Below are 16,774 nucleotides of genomic sequence, written 5' to 3'. Positions count from 1 at the left end.
ACATTTGGGAGATGTGAGGTATTGCCACCTGTAGTTCTCCTTTGTTACTCTCTCCTGGAGAACAAGGTCAAGCTCACACAGAAAGGATCTCCATTTAAAGGAACGGTGGGTCGGTAGCCTGTCTATCTTGGTCCAGCCCCACAGTCAACAGATGCTGACTAAATCTTATTTGGTGACTAATAATGTTGAGTCATTGTGATGTTTTTTTAAGGATGCAAATAGTGAGAGTTTCCAGAAATATTTTTATGTTATTTTTTAATTTAAATAGATTAGTAATCTTTCTAAGGATTAATATGCAAAGAAGCTAATTTTATCTTTTCTACTTGGAATTTGGAGACAAATTGATACTCTAACTGCCTATTGGAAAGTATTTCAAGCTGGACGCTAAGTAATCCCTCCAACTCATGTGCTGGTTTGTATAAAAACCAGGGGCCTGTGTTCAAATCTGTGACTCAAGTGCCGCACATCCATCTGTCTGTTCTCTCACAGCCTGCTCAAGGGTGAAAAGAATAAAACGCTTAAATGAGTAAAGTCCTTTATTCCTTGAAAGACCTAAACAGGAAAACTGGAAAGACAAGTGCTTCTATTTTTCTCTAGGCTGCTACGTTGCTTAGCCATAGTTATGTAAAAGAGAAAAATCCCTTAGGGGTTGGTTCAGGGCAATCACCTCTCTTTCTACCTATGGATTCGCAAACACCCCTTGCACAGGAAAGTATCACTGTAGGTTGTCTGCACCAACGATTTGACAGGAATGTACCGTGCTTAATCCAATGCGGTTACGAGGGTAGACGGGGCTTAAACTCCTGCTGCGGCAGCGAGCTACAGGTCGCACAGAACTCCACTGAGGAAAGAGAAAGAGGCAGAGAAAGAGTAATGAGTTTATGAAAGCAGATATGGCTCGCCCCAGGCTTTCTGACAGGATGGCGCTTTCCCTCGTCACCAGTGGGACGTCCCTAGTATTTCCTGCGACACAACTTCTCCCGCAAAATCCCATTATAATGAACTTGAGGGTATCCACATTCTGTAAGCTGTTAGACATCACATTTGGCTTTGGGATTCAAGGCTGGCTGTTGGTTCACTGTAAGTATCTACCATGTAAATGAAGCTCTGGGGTCATATAGCCACAGAATAAGTCAGTCTCGCTGAACTCAGTGAGAGGCCTCTGCTGGCCAGCTACTGAGTCCAGATGAAGAAAATTCTACTCCAAGCGCATGGGAGATGTACTGTTTTAATTGTGTGTCAGTGAAAAAGGGTAAATGTGTGCTTGCGGGAGAGGAGATCAATAGGCAAAAGCTATTTGTCAGGATCGTAAAAACTGCAATCGAGGAAAAAAAAAAAACCTGTGACCGAGTCACCTCCTTCCCTTCCAGATTGCACTTCGTTAGTAAAATTTTCCTAACAGAGGGTTGTAAGGGCAAGAATCCTGTGTTATAAAAATGTTCACTGGAGAGCATATGTGTTGTCAGATGGGCAAAATCCAATTTTGATAAACTCAACTTTTGAAACACAAAACATTTTTATGGAGATAGTTTTCACTACAATGGGATTTTAACTTGTAAAATAACACCAACATTCTAAGCTTTTTTAAATAAGCTTCTCTATTCTGCTATGTGCAGCCTCAAAGCCCCACCGCTTTCACCCAGTTCAGAAAACAGGGATTAAAACCACCACCTTGGCTTTGCTCTGGACCAAGGAACCCCCTTCAGAATTCACCTAGTTCTCTCTAGGAAAGGATGAGGTGAATAATACATCACGGTCTATGCATACCCAAGGTCCCTGTGGCCACGAATCCCAGCACACAAACTCCCTACTCTCTCTCTCTCTCTCTCTCTCTCTCTCTCTCTCTCTCTCACACACACACACACACACACACACACACACACACAAGACTCCATTTGGGAGGTTTTCAATTTTTTAAGATGTTCAAAACATCTCTAACTAAGAACTATAAGAAACACCCCTTCAAAGCAAATAGCTCCTTTCTCCCCGCCCCCTCTACCCCATTTTCTTCCATCCTTCTCTTCCCTGTACATCATACCAAGGAGAGAAAATCAGGATACATGTATAATTTCCCCCAAATGAAGAATTAGGAATGTCAGAATAGCTCTAAGATGGAATAGATAAATGAGCCATGGCTAACTCTGTCTTTAGACAGAAGAGCAGCAATGAAGTCACTGCCAGGGAACTGCAAAGAATTGTGGGACAGTCCAAAAACCAGGCCACTGTTTTTTCCCTTCTCCTTTGTATGAAATCTTATCAAACTCTATCAACTTCTTTTATAGAATCTTTGGGTTTATAAATGTTCTCGAACTTGTGAATCAAACACTGGGGATGAACTGTCACTATGCAAGGCCACCGTACAAAAGCCCCTCTCTTGGTGACAGCTTCTCCCTTCATGATGACACAGTCATTCTCCATGAGAGCAGGCCACACGTGATAAAAGACCAAGGGGGCAGTGAAATCCGAGTCATAGCTGCGGCGGTACCTGTGGAAAGGCACAAGAGAACACAGAAGGTAAGAAACTGATTTTCCATGGTAGGGATCAAACCCAGAGATTTGCGCGTGCTAGACATACATTCTACCGCTGGGGCAGGGCCACCAGCTGGAAGTTAAGCATTTTGTAGCAAAGCTAGGGGAAACTCAACTGAAGAGTTCAGTTTTGACTAGGCTTAGATTTGAAAAGGGCCCAGATCCTCATTCTGTGGTTAAGGAGATGGACACGTCGTTAGAATAAAAACCAGAAACAGTTAGCCTCTGGCACAGACTTGCTATGAACACACGTCAACAAACTTCATCCCGTCTCTAGTCTTCTCAGAATCCTAAGAGCTCTAAGTCTAGAAAATGCTAGAGGCATAGACAAAGTCCTCTGAGGCTTTCTACAATATCTCTCATGCTATCTCTGTGAACAAAACAATAAATCTAGGCAAATGTTTACATCGACAGATTGAAATGTGACTCACTGGGCACATCTAAAGAGGAACCATCAGCAGATCAATTAGTATCAGAATGAAGATGCTGGGGGCTCTCTCACAATTTTTTCTGTTTATGGATATTTTGTGGTATGAATGTCTGGGCTCTATGTCCACGCAGTGCCTGAGGAGGTCAGATCCTCTGAAGCTGGAGTTACAGACAGTTGTGGGATGCTGAGAATTTAACCCTGTCCTTTGTTCTTCCTCTGGAAGAACAGCCAAGTGCTCTTGACCACTGAGCCATCTCTGCAGTCCTCTTTCTCGATCTGATGACAAGTCAATATATTTGTCAGTGACTTGGGTAAAATGTAGAAAAACTTGCTCAAAGGCAGGTAGAAAAAACCCAAAACCTAGATGACGGCACCCCATAAAATAGCTCAATAGGCTGGAACAGTAAGCCAGGGGTAAGAAGACAACGCACTGTGAGCACATGAGAGCATGCAAGGTGGAGTGTGGAAAGTGTGTTAGCACAAACAGAGGAAACGCGGGTTTAGGCAAAGCACAAACAGCAAACAGTAAGAGCAAGCTTAGTTTTACTTGAAATGGGCAAATGCCATTTTCATAATAAAAAACGTCTGTAATTTAGTTACATTGATAGACAGGGATAAATAGGGATGAAATAGTGCTAGTCCCTCGTTGTTGACCACTTCAATCTAGGTTCCTTTATCCAATTTTTTTGATTCTTCCTTTCAAAGGAAAACTCAACAGATCCAGTTGAGCCCAGGCCAAGGATCAGAGCTATTTGTCAAGGAGTCCCCAGCCCACATCATGGGAAAAACTATGATGCCGTGAGGCCAAGGAAAGGATTTCAGGAATGCTTCCCGGGAAAGGATGCCAGGTACTAAGTGCTCTAATGTGTTCTGTGACTTTCTAAAACACTCTGCCCCCTTATATTCAAGTGGCATTGCTTCAGGACCCAGCAGATACCAGGGTCACCAGATGTTCATATGCCTTATATAAAATGGTCTCAAAGGCTGAGTATGTGGTGTAAACGTGTAATTCCAACACTTGAGAGGCTAAGGCAGAAGGATTGAGTTTAGAGCCATTCTTATGTAATTAATGAGCTCCAGGCTAGCTTGAGCTGTGTAGTAAGACTGACTATAAATAGATAGATGATAGATAGATAGATAGATAGATAGATAGATACATACATACATACATACATACATACATACATACATACATACATACAGATAGATGATAGATAGATAGATAGATAGATAGATAGATAGATAGATAGATAGATAGATACATACATACATACATACATACATACAGATAGATGATAGACAGATAATGTTACATTTTCATATAACCTATGGAACTTACCCTGCATACTTTAAGTCACATCTAGATTGTTTAGCCATACCTAACACAATGTTAATGAGGTATGACAATTATTAGTCTATACTGTTTAAGAGATGATAAGGAAAAATAGTTTATATATGTTCAGGTTTTTTCCCCTCATATTTTAAACCCCTGGCTGGTTCACTCAACAGATAGAGACCTCTAGACACGGAGGGACAACAATAGAATCACATTCAATTATAGTTAGGAACTCTAATCTCAACTGCTCAGCCTTCTAGGTTTCCTCTGGTTAAAAGCATGTGATGGAGAGACCCAACAGTTACCCACAAACCACAGTGGGTGAACATCTAATGCTAATTCCCATATTCCAAAGAAAGAAAATAAAGATGGAAGGTGGTAAGAATCTCTGCAGAGAAAAGGACCCAACTGCAGGGCAATGTTCACACATCCAGCTCTTCTGGAGTGGATACACACTGGGAACAGTGAGCTGAAAGACACTAGAACATGAATCAAGACATAGAATCAAGAGCATGGATGAAACTAACCAGAAAACCCATTCTTGTGGTGAGACCAAGATGCGTGGTTTCCCTCATCAGTAAGCGTTCAGGAAAGCTGGGCAGCCTGAACTATGGCTAAAACAAAGACCCAGAATTCATATTCCTAAGCACTCACGACATGCCTGGCACCATCCTCAACACTCCATCTGAGTGATCTTAGCTAGCCTTCTACAGGCCTGGGAATGAAGCATTACAGACCCCACTCCTTGAAAGAGAAGAGACTTGAAGAACAGAAAAATAAAGGACCATTCCCAAGATCAGGTAGAGTCAGGATTTAGATCTAGGCAGCTTGAGGCCAGAGCTGGCCTTCCTAACCACTAGCTTGGCCACTCCTCAGGTAATCTCCAGCTATAGATAAGATCTTGCCAAATCTCAGGGAATGTTTCAGGTTATTTCAGCTTCTTCTGATTAGAAGAATATTTGCCGTGTGAAAATTGGTAGAATCTAATGGTTCTAGAAGGGAGTCCAGCACACCAGTGTGCATGGAGTATGCCTGCTGTTCATGAACCACAAGCCTCCCAAGCGCCATGCTGCAACCACTGCAGAAAAGAGTGCACACCTTGGTGAAGATGTGTGCACCCCTAACAGATGCCTGAACTGCTTCTGAGTTGATGGTGCACCGGTGTCTCTGAGCATCAACCTTTGACCTCCTCAAGAGTGTCTGCCTGCACACATATGCACACACATGCATATACCGTACACAATAATAGTAATAATAATATTTTTTTGTTTTGGTTTTTCGAGACAGTGTTTCTCTGTAGCTTTGGAGCCTTTCCTGGAACTAGCTCTTGTAGACCAGGCTGGCCTCGAACTCACAGAGATCCACCTGCCTCTGCCTCCCAAGGGCTGGGATTAAAGGCGTGTGCCACCACTGCCTTGTATTTTTTTTTTTTAATTTCCAATGATCCAGCAAGGCTCCAGGCAACTCCTTAGGTCTCCCGAAAGCTAATATATTCAGTGAAGAATGAGCCCAAGGAGGATCCAGATAATGGTACAAAGAAACTCATAGCACAGGAGTGGCTACTGATCTCTCTACCCATGGTTCTTTCCCGTGCATCTTCCCAGGGAGCAGAGACAGTGAGCATTGTTTAGCACCTGCTCCTGTGTCTCTTACTTGCAATCATTAAAGACTTCTCCGTCGGCCCCAAATGCGATATCTAGCGGTGGATCCAAGGACTGCATTGCAAAGGCAATACAGCATATCTCCTGGATGAAGTCACTGAGGACGCAGAAGTCAACTTCAGGAGGGAATGAGATCTTGGGGTTGACGTTCATGGCACGGATCACATCCTGAAAAACAAATGATGGCATCGATTGGCGGTGACATCCAGAGGATTCTCAGCATCATGTGACTGATGGGAGATGGGAAAGAGCGTGTGAATGAAATACGTGGATCCAAAGGGGGGCAGGTGTACCAGGAGGAGAAGGATGCGGTTGCTCACTAGGGAAAAAAAGAGAGAAGACACAGCAGAAACAAACCGACAGCAAGAAGAATCCCTCTTTAAAAAACTGAAGGAAAAAATTTTTTAAAAAAACTGAAGGAAGAGGCCCATCATGCTTATTAGTTCATATGTGGGGGGTACATGTTATTATGCATGTGAGCACATATGATTGTGGAGTTCATAGGTTAATGATGGATGTCTTTCTCTGTTGCTCTCAGTCTTGTTTTTTGAGACAGGGTCTCTCACTGAACCTGATTTAGATAGGCTGTCAGGCCAGCCAATGAGTCCCAGATATCGATCTGTCTCTGACCCCTCATGCTGTGATTATAGACATGTGCCACCTCATCCAGATTTTATGTGTGTGCCTTCCATGGTGGCATTTTACCAACTGAAGCATCTTCCCTCCTGACTGTTCTTCCATGGGTAAATGTGAGAGATACCAGCCAAAAACTCTGGCTATTCCTCCACTACACCATAATGGAAGTAAAATGGCTTGCTTTTTGCGCTAGACAAATGGCCCGCCTCCTTTCGTTGGCCCCTCCCAGCAGCTGTGTGGGATAAGGAAGGATCTCTGAGGCTCCCTGTCAGAGATTAGAAAGTCAGAGCACTGAGAGCTTAAAGGACTGTGGAAGGCAACACAGTAGTCACGTGACAAAGTCTAGGCCAAATCAGTACTCATTCCTCAGAGTCCTTGCTCTTAAGAACTAAAATATTTCAACTCCCAATCTCAAAGACCCACCTAAAGGCTGGCAGTGCAAAGCTCTGAACATTTCCCCGTAAGATGCCTGAGTAAGGAACTAAAGAGATGGCTCAGTGTGTAGAGCATTTACCACAAGCATGAGGCCCTGTATTCAAATCCCAGAACTCTCAGAAATTCGGGGAAGCTGTCTTAGCACTAAAGAGGCAGAGACAGGAGGTTCCCTGAACAACCTGGCTAGCTAAAGTACCTAAATTGGCAAGCTCAACAAGAGACCTTGCTTTAGCAATTAGAAAGTGATCAAGGCAGATACGCAGAGTCAACCTCTGACTTCCACAGATGTGTATATACCCCACAGATACACACACACACACACACACACACTCCACTTGCATACAAATACAGAAGGAAAGCAGTCAATAAGAACTGGTTTTACAGGGTAAGTTGAATGTTGTGCTCCTCCACCCCATAGACAAAATACCAAAGATACGGTTGGATTCCTAAGCGGTCAGTATTCGGTATGTCATCATCAGTCGGTCAGGATTTCTGTACGTTATCATCAGTCACATGCTAGTCCTCAAAAGAGACCCAACACTTACGTTAACACTGCTCTGAGCGTCATAGAGATCGAGATGGCAAATGATATAGTCCAAGACTGCACACTCGAAGTCGTTTGACCCCACGTGCGACGGTGTGAGCATCTTCCTCACCCGGATCTTGAAATGCCTGAACGCCATTTTAGCTACATGAAACGCCTCCTGCACACGAAAACACAGCAAGTTTATCTGATGAGGAGGTGGAAAGGTCCAAAGAAAGGAATCAGGGGGAATTCGGAATGCAACATCAAACAGGTGTCTGGATAACCAAACACGGCTGGTTAAACATGGTTTTGACCCGTGAGATAATATGACCTTCAATGTTAAAACATTTGTAGAAATATACATGATAACACACTAATTAACTACTTAATTAATTAACTAACTAACTACTTAAGACAAGTAAGCATTGTGTTGGTAACTCTGGGGGCCAAAAAGCAGCATGAGGCAGACCCAGAGACCTAAGTCCTGTGCTGTGGGCACACAGTAACGTCATGGTACCAGCCAACATGTTAAGAGAAAACACCCTGTCCCAATTTCCCAACAACCCTTTATCCCATACCTCTTACCCCATATCCCATATGCGGTAACACTGACAGTAACAATAACACTGACTTGTTTTCTCAGGCTTTAGCCAAATCCCTTTAACCAAATCACAAAGTAGCTTTAACCAAATCACTCTTAGTTACATAAACTAGGGCCTGGCAAGATTCTCTTAGGAAGAACCAAATGGTAAATGCTTTAGGCCTCACTGGCTACAATTTCTGGCACAGATTAATTTTTATCACACCTCTTTAAAAGGATAAACCTGTTCTTCCTTCTTAGCAGCTGGGCAGTGTTTCAGAAACGAGCCGGAAGTGGCCCGTGCACATAGCTTGCTGACCTTTGACGTAAATGATAGACCCAGGATTTCTGATATGTCTGCTCTCACACTAACAAGATGGGCTGGTGTAGGCTCATATCACAAAAGGTACATTATTGGTCGATTTGACGTGAACCCATTTGAGACAGCCCTGTGTTGAGTGATGGACACTGCAATAAATGTCTGCTCAACTTAAGTGCTAATAGTATATTTGATAATTCACAGTTGTAAAAAAATGAATAGCTCCCAAATATAGTTAATGAAAGGATGGGAGGGGAAGGAAGGGTGGACTGGAATCCCCTCTCCCCAGTGACCTCAGGATGTACCAGCCTTTTAAGATTGCACCGTTCATTTAGTGATGGATCTCCCATTGCCCCAAAAACCCGAAGTCCAACTGCAGATGTCGCATTTACCACTGTGGCGATGTAAATGATCCGCTGCACCGTCTCCGCCCTGTCGATGCAACGCCGCAGCAAGCACTGTGCGTCCAGACGGGCCTGGGAATAGGCATCGCTGAATCGGGACAGGAGAGCCGCTTTGCGAGCCACGCTGGACATTTTGGACCGGTTTGGGGACGGGCTTCTGACCTTGGCCATTATGGTGCAGGGGCTGTTGGACCTGCTGCGGCTGCGGCTGCGACTGCGGCCTCTGCTAGGGCTACAGCGGATAGGGCTAGGAGACCGGCTCCTCACTGACCTGCAGGTGAACAAGAATCAGCTGGGCAAGACTGTGACTCACTCTTCCCTCGTTCCTGGACTTCTTGAGCTCTTAGTCTTCTCCGCATACACTTCACAAATGACACAATAATACCCTACAGCCTCTCACATGTGGGCAGGCAGAGGGTCTGTGGGGACGTCCTCCCCACTAGGAGTAGGCATTCTTGTCTACAAGGGCCCCAGACATGGGAAAGAATACTCCATATTTCCCCAGCAAATTAGTAATCACAAAGCCCTTTTATCATGAGAACCCCAAGTTCTATGCTCAGTCACCCAGTGTCTCCAACTTTGACTGCTCAGCATTTCACAAAGGGGGAACCGGAAGTCCTCGAGGACCATCTGGAGGACCGGAGTTAGCATACAAGTCGGATGCTGGAGTTTCTTAAACTGACCTTGAAGTACTAACACAGCATCCAAGTACTTCCCAGGACCTTGTGATTGAAACTCGGCTGCTATCAAGAGCAAAGTAAACTATTAGAGGTCACACCGGTCAGCGCCATGGCAATGAGGCCGCAATGAGAAGTCTTATAGAAGGAGCTATGCAAGTACGAGGGTGAAGCAGCCATCCAGTCAGCCTACTCTGTGAGTGGGGACTGTCACCGTCCTTACTGGTGTTGCCCGTTCCCATGGGGCAAATACTTCCACTACTCGCACTGGCTGATCAGCTCCAGTCAATATGGGCACTGCACAGAGGAGAGCCTCTGCAAACGAAGGACTCATGGAGGCAAATGGGGACAGGCACGGAGCCAATGCTTCAATAACCTCACTCAAGAGGTGCCAGAGGGGAGAGGGGACTAGAGCAAGTGAGAAACTGCAGTGTTGGCGCCACAGCTGCTTTGTCCTCACGTACCCTACTCATCTCCCCATTGGGTTGAACAGCAGGGATTTTCATGAACAACCTATGCACGCCCATCAACAGAGGGAGAGAGAAGAGAGGTGTGGTGCTTCTTCACACCTCGTATTCCACCACTCAAGACACTGAGGCAGGAGGATGGCAAATCTCATGGCAGTTCTGATTACATAGTGAAAGGCAGGCCACTCTTGGCTACAAAACGGGACTGTGGCTCAAGGGGAAATTGCAGTGCGGTAAAATGAACAAACGTCTCTAGCCACTGGACACAGGACACCTGGGCTTCTGGGGAAAGAGTGTCAGGTTATGGAACATTCTTTCAACGCATACTATCCATGGAAGAAATAGCTCACACAAGCCTGGTTTCAAAGCCAAGACACCACCTTTATAAGTTCTCAGGCATTTTTCCTGGATAGAAGGTGCAAGTTCAGGGGCTGGAGAGATGGCTCAGCGGTTAAGAGCACTGACTGTTCTTCCAGAGGTCCTGAGTTCAATTCCCAGCAACCACATGGTGGCTCACAACCACCTATAATGAGATCTGGTGCCCTCTTCTGGCCAGGATAAGAAAGAAAGGAAGAAAAGAAAGAAAGGAAGGAAGGAAGGAAGGAAGGAAGGAAGGAAGGAAGTAAGTAAGAAAGAAAGAAAGAAAGAAAGAAAGAAAGAAAGAAAGAAAGAAAGAAAGAAAATAACCTTTTTACAAACCGGAGCTTCCCAGGACATTGGGGTTTTGATTTCACTCTCTCATCCTCTCCCTACTGTCCAGGCTTTAGCTACTAAGAAAAAACCTGAAAGGCAAATGAAAGGATCTGGGAGAGTTTGTCAGACCTTCCCTGGAGACCGGATTTTTCAGCAGACAACACAGCTATCTCATCCTTCAGATTTTGGAGATGTTTCTCATAGTCGAACATCACCTCTTGGCCCCGTGCTTCTAAACCCCGTAAGTCTGAGGCCCGTGCTTCTGAGCCCCGTGCTTCTGAGCCCCGTGCTTCTGAGGCCCGTGCTTCTGAGGCCCGTCCTTCTGAGCCTCGTGCTTCTGAGCCTCGTGCTTCTGAGGCCCGTCCTTCTGAGCCTCGTGCTTCTGAGCCCCGTTTGCTTGAAGCTTGACGTTCAGATCTTGAAGCCTCCGAGCGCCGACTCTCTGAGTTTCTGTGACGAGCATCTTCCTGGGCTTGAAGTGATTTAAGTCTAACGACAAAGGAAATGGGAATGAGAAAGAAAGGAAATAGGATGGGGAAAAAATGAACCAATGTTTTAGGAGGGAGGGAAGAGATTAGAAAAGAAAGAAAAAGGGGAGGGGAAAGGAGAAAGAAAAAAAGAAAACAAGGCCACTCTCATGCCATTGCTGCATGGGGAGATTCTGAAGGAAACAGATGTGAACCCATACAATAAGTAAGGAACAAAATCACAGAGATTCACCCCACTTCTACAGCTTCCAAGGTGGGGGGGGGGGCTCCCTGAAGAAAGGCTATGTACGTGGGTCCTCTGGGAACAGCAGTGTTTTACAATTGAACTCAACTTCCTGGCACTAAACTCCAAAAGCATTTACCCTTCAAAACTTGGTCCAACCCTGGTATAATCCCTACACTCAGGAGCTCATTTCTTAAATGGAGTATGAAGGAAGACTGCACAAGGCCAGCTGGAGATGTGGACTTCTAAGAAAATAATGCGGCATTAAAATAAAAGTGTTAGAAATAAAATCAGCTTCCTCATTGCGATCCGAAGAGGTGTGAGCACTGTAACATAGAAGCAAGAGCCCGAGAACCTGCGTTGATGAAGACGACACAGTGGAGGAGGAAGAGGAGAAGACGGGGATGTAATAGAGCCAGAGCACTGACGGACTTAAAGGCGCACTAGAAACAACAGAAGGCAACTGGGTAACATCAGCCATGAGTTCAAGGTGGAGGACCAACCAGGGCATAAGAGATCAAAAGGAGGCAGGGGAAGAAAGACGTGGAAAACAGCATCTCAAGAAGCCTCAGGAGTGTTCTAGAAGAAATTAACACTAGAACATATATAGAAATTCAATTAAGCTAAAATATACGTGAAAAGTATCAAAAGATGTGTGTCTTGATGTGTGTATATATGTACATATAAAATACACTTCCCACTTGCTCCTTTGGGGGTGGGGAGGAGGAAGGCTTCAAAATTAAGAGAAGATAAAGGACGTGTAGCTCGTTGCTTCCCTCTGGAAACAATCACTAGGATGTAGTCCAAAGTCTAAATTAAGATTTGCCAAAAATTTATTCCAATGTCTTTTAATCCAGAATTAAAAGTTAATATCCACGTACATGCTCAACATGAAGGAAATTCTAGAACAATTTAAGATGATGAACCTATTTAAAACGAACTTCTGCATTACTTTTATCTCGATGATAATGTATGTATGTATGTATGTATGTATATATGTATGTATAATGAAAAGGTGGAGTCCAAAACCGTATAGACCTCAATCTGCTCTTGGCTGTTTCAATCTATTAACTGGAAGAAATAAACTGGTAACGTTAAGTGCCATAGTATGAGGAGAGGGGCTTTAGGCTCCTGGATACTATGCTACATTTTAGAAATTTCCTGTAGTCAGCAAGAAATTCTTGTAGTGAGAAAAAGAAGCTAAGTATTCATAAAACGCCACCGCCCTTCCTCATTCATGGTGAGTTCTCGCATTTGTAGTAAATGACTGAAAAGCTAAACTCGGTGGCTCGGCAGCAGCTGCAGGGTTCTATGGGTTCTTGTTTTCTTACTGCTTTTTTAGCTGATTTATCTCCTCCTCTGCAGCCATGAGGGATATGGTTGGTCTGTTCCTGGTTCCTTCAAGACTCTTTCCAGTGTCAGCCAGACTGTAAGAGAAATCAGTAACTAAAACCAGATTTTCCCAAATTGGCAGACTTTCCAACTCAAGGCATAGATTTTCTAGGAAACTCCTTGCCTGAGTTACAAATTTGCCATTAAAAAAAAAAAAAAACATCAGATTCTCAGCCCTCAGACCATGTTGTAGACTTTACGATGGAGTCAAACAGAAACACGCCAGCATCCTCCATTCTGCTTAGTCAAACGCAGGGAGATTAAGATTACAGAGCTAGTCCCTAAAAGACTGTGATAACTATCAACATTAGATGGTAAAGGATAAAACTCAATTCCTACTTAGTCCTCTTACATCGCCTACCATTTCCATCCGGTCCCTAAGTAGCCTCTCTATGGAAGCTCTCCATTTTCCACTATGGACCAATTCTTATTCTCAGTTTTCACTGTGTGATGTAACTTATTTTTCTAGTACTTTTTCAATGGAAAAATAGTCATTCATCCATTGTGGTGGTGAACTATGGTTACCAATTTGATTCTATTAAGAATCTTGACAAAATAAGTGTTTGGAGGTATGTCTACGGGGATGTTTTCAGGGAAGATTAACTGGAGAGAGGAAGAATAACCTTTAGTAGAGTCAGAAGCATCCCATGGGCTGACTAGTGGGGAGTGGGAAGAGGTAGCCACTGAAGGCTAGCATTCTCCTGTCTCTACTTCCTGCTCCACAAAGACATGAGCAAGCAGCTTCCAAATGCCTCCAATGCCTTGTCTCTCCGGCACACTTTCCTCTCTGTGATAAACCATGAGCCAATATAAACATTTTTCTCCTAAGATTCACCTAGTCTGGTATGCTGGATAGTTTTATGTCAGCTTTGACACGAGCCACAGTCATTTGGCAAGACAGAACTTGAGTTGAGAAAATGTCCTCACTAGCCTGTGATGTATTTTGCTCACTGACTGCTCTCTGAGGGCCCAGCTCACTGTGGGCAATGCCATCCTTAGGCAGGAAGCCCTAGGCGCTATAGGAAGCAGGCTGAGCAAGCTATAAGGAGCAAGCCGGTAAGCAGCCCTCTTCCATGACCACTGCGCATCAGTTCCTGTCTTCAGGTAACCTGCCACGAGTTCCTGCCTGCCTTCCCCGGATCAGGTACTACAAGCTGTATGATTAAATAAACCCCTATCTCCCAGGCTGATTTGGGTCATGATGCTTTATCACAGCAACAGAAACCCTAGTCACTGACCAAAATTGCTCATGCGACTGGCGTGTGGAAATAATAGGGAAGAGTTTGAAACTGCAGGCTGGAGAAAGCCCTAGAAGGCTGCAATTGGAGCTTAATGGATCTCCGGGAGGAGTTTTGAAGCCCAGAATGAAGATATGAACCATGTAGAAGCAGGAACAGTACCAGCTCAGATTTAGACCATCAGAACTTCACGGGGAAGGGTAGTAGAAGACTTTCATGTCATTCTGGCCAAGAACCTGGCTGCGTTTCTGTCCACACCCTGAGGCTGAACTTAAAAACAGTGCATCATTTGTCTGGCAAAAGGAATTTCAGGGCAGCATACTATCCAGGTTGTGCTGTGGCGATTGCTCACCGCACTTCCCAGGTTTACAGTGAGAGAGAACGATGAAGCATAAAGACGGGAAAAGCGTGTGGGGTGCTGAAGAACCACGTGACCTGTCTAAGGCTACAAACAGAAGTGTGCGGTTTAGTGGGGAAAGAAACGTGGACCCAGTTCAAGTTGAAGATCAGGCAGGAAGAGGTTAAAGACATTAGCTCCATTAATGAGAAACTTTGGATGCTGCACAGGGACGACACAAAAGTTGCCTAAAGGACAAGATCCCAACCAACAAGAGTTCCTGGGTGTGTTCATGCAAATTCACTTGACAGGAGAATGCCTGAGAAAACGTGGCCTGGGTTTTCCTGGGTTCAGCCGAGAAGTCCCACAGGTTGTTGCGCTATGGTCCAAACGGGCTAGGTTATATCTCAAGATGGCGGGACAACTTTGGATGATGCATATGGTACCGGTTTTGCACATGCGTGCTGTAAGAATGAAGCGCTATGGAGGTGAGAAACCAAGGATCCAGAAAACCAGTGAGAGCAGGTGATGTGTACCAAGGTTGGTTAGCCTGCATGCAGCTGCAGACTGCACTGCGCACGAAACCATGAAAGGTCAGCTTATGTTGCAGTGAAGACCCCAGAAAGAAGAGACTAGCCGTAAAGCCAGTGGAGCCTAGATAATTCCACAAGAACCCCGATGCCACACTTGGAGCCTCAGGATCTGGTTTTTGCTAGGTCTGTCTTGCTTTGCTCTGCTCTTTCTGTGCTTCAGTTTATACCTGTAAGGAATGGGCATGTTTACTGTGTCGCTATACATTCAAAGTATAGAACTGACTTTTGAGATTAGACGGGTTAATGGAGTCCCTTGAATCTCAGAGAAGACTTTGAGCTTGCACTTCTGAACAATTCTAGAACTCTTAAGGTGTTGGGAATTCCTAGAGATGAACTAAATCCATTGTGCACTTTGGGATCAGCATGAGGCTATTCGAGCCAGTGCACAATACTATGATTTAAAGCCCTGTACTTGGATGTCAGGCTGGTTAGAGTGGGGTTAGTGACGGCTGCTTTTCCAAATTCTTTTTATAGCGTCTGCGCTCGTGCAAGCCACAGTGCATGTGTGGAGGTCAAAGGACAACTTGTGAGAGTCATTTCTGCCCTTCCAGACATGGAACTTAGGTCATCAGGCTTGACAGGAAACACCCTTTAACCACTGAGCCATCTTGCCAGCCTTGTGGCAGTTAATTCTGATGATAGAGCAAGAAGCATCTAAGGTGTCAGTGAGGCACTCCTTTAGGATCTTGTCCACGAAGATCCTTCCATAGAAGATGAGCAGAGAGAGGAAGGCATTCCCTAACATGGACAGGACCATCAGATGCTTCCGGGGAAACTAGGAAAAGGAAGAAAGCCAGCACAACAGCAGTATCCCCTTTATCTTCTTCAATCCCCCCGTATGTGAGCAAGCAGCTTCCTGCAGCCACAGGCAGGAGCTGCTCCTGCTGCCATGGTGAACTATAGTGTCTCCTTTACATTGCTTTTCAGTAGATATTTGGTCACAGCATGAAGAAAAGTAGTGCGTGTGTGTGTGTGTGTGTGTGTGTGTGTGTGATATAGATATATATGGTTTTATGTCATTGATTTCCACCACTTACTAAGGACAATTGTCCAAATGACTTGGTCGAAAATTAGTATCCAGGACTCTCTTAACTTGGATTAAGCCACATCATCTTTCTCTGACCAGAGAATTCAAATTCAGCCAGTGAAGGTCAGATGGACATTGGATGGAGACCAGCGGTTCTCAATGGAACTGTCCTGGTACAGGGGGACATCACAGGCTCACAAAGGGTCCATAACATCTGTGACTTGCCTCCCATGAAATATCTAGGCTGTTTCCCTACACAGTAGTCCTGAGGCTAGAGTATGAGTCTTTTAGTGAAAAAATAAAGGGGGTAAAACATCGGGATCTTGTTGTGGTTTGAATCTTCAATGTGTGCCCAGAGCTCAAGTGGGGTAGGCTTGATGCCTGGCTGGAAATGCTATCGGGGGCACTGGGACCTGCTGGGAAGATACAAGGAGCATGCCTTCAAGAGGACACCGAGGTCCCTTCTCTCTTCGCTGCCCAGCCAGTATCAAGTTAGGTGTTTCTCTTTACTGTGCACTCCCTGTCGTGATATGCTGCCTCATCACAGTCCCCAAGTGAAGGGTCCCAGAGGCCACGATCTCTGAAGCCATGAGCCCAAATAACTGTTTCTCCTCTTAAGTTATATGTCTCGGGTCTTTTGTCACAGGCTTGGAATCCGACCAACACGGGTCTTCGCCGAGAGAATAAAGCAGACAGGGAAATAACGGGATGAAGAATCCGTACCAACCCCACAGAACCCAGGCAATCGGTCACTACTTACACGTGAGCCCACCTCCACCTTCC

The 16,774-nt window shown here is 44.8% G+C and overlaps 1 protein-coding gene across 3 annotated transcripts in view; it reads right to left on the bottom strand.

Annotated features, from left to right (window-relative positions):
• Positions 1 to 16,774, bottom strand: part of Spata18 (spermatogenesis associated 18) — a 34,704-nt gene that overhangs the window by 5,590 nt on the left and 12,340 nt on the right. Inside the window, exons 5-11 of one of the 3 annotated variants that reach the window (XR_007593251.1) lie at positions 12,736 to 12,831; positions 10,823 to 11,182; positions 8,845 to 9,127; positions 7,573 to 7,731; positions 5,949 to 6,124; positions 2,362 to 2,485; positions 668 to 841 (exon numbers count right to left, since the gene is read on the bottom strand). Coding sequence is in view for 2 of the 3 variants with exons in the window: in XM_050150255.1 (XP_050006212.1) it covers positions 758 to 841; positions 2,362 to 2,485; positions 5,949 to 6,124; positions 7,573 to 7,731; positions 8,845 to 9,127; positions 10,823 to 11,182; positions 12,736 to 12,831 (1,282 nt within the window). In the remaining variant the exon portion in view is untranslated. The remainder of the gene's footprint in view (positions 1 to 667; positions 842 to 2,361; positions 2,486 to 5,948; positions 6,125 to 7,572; positions 7,732 to 8,844; positions 9,128 to 10,822; positions 11,183 to 12,735; positions 12,832 to 16,774) is intronic. The other 2 variants (XM_050150255.1, XM_050150256.1) reach the window with 2 other exon arrangements.

This window comes from Alexandromys fortis, unplaced genomic scaffold, assembly GCF_014885135.2.
Source record: "Alexandromys fortis isolate MF-2015 unplaced genomic scaffold, M_Fortis_MF-2015_v1.1 scaffold_0, whole genome shotgun sequence".
Classification (NCBI taxonomy): domain Eukaryota; kingdom Metazoa; phylum Chordata; class Mammalia; order Rodentia; family Cricetidae; genus Alexandromys; species Alexandromys fortis.
This window is presented reverse-complemented; position numbering and strand designations above follow the sequence as displayed.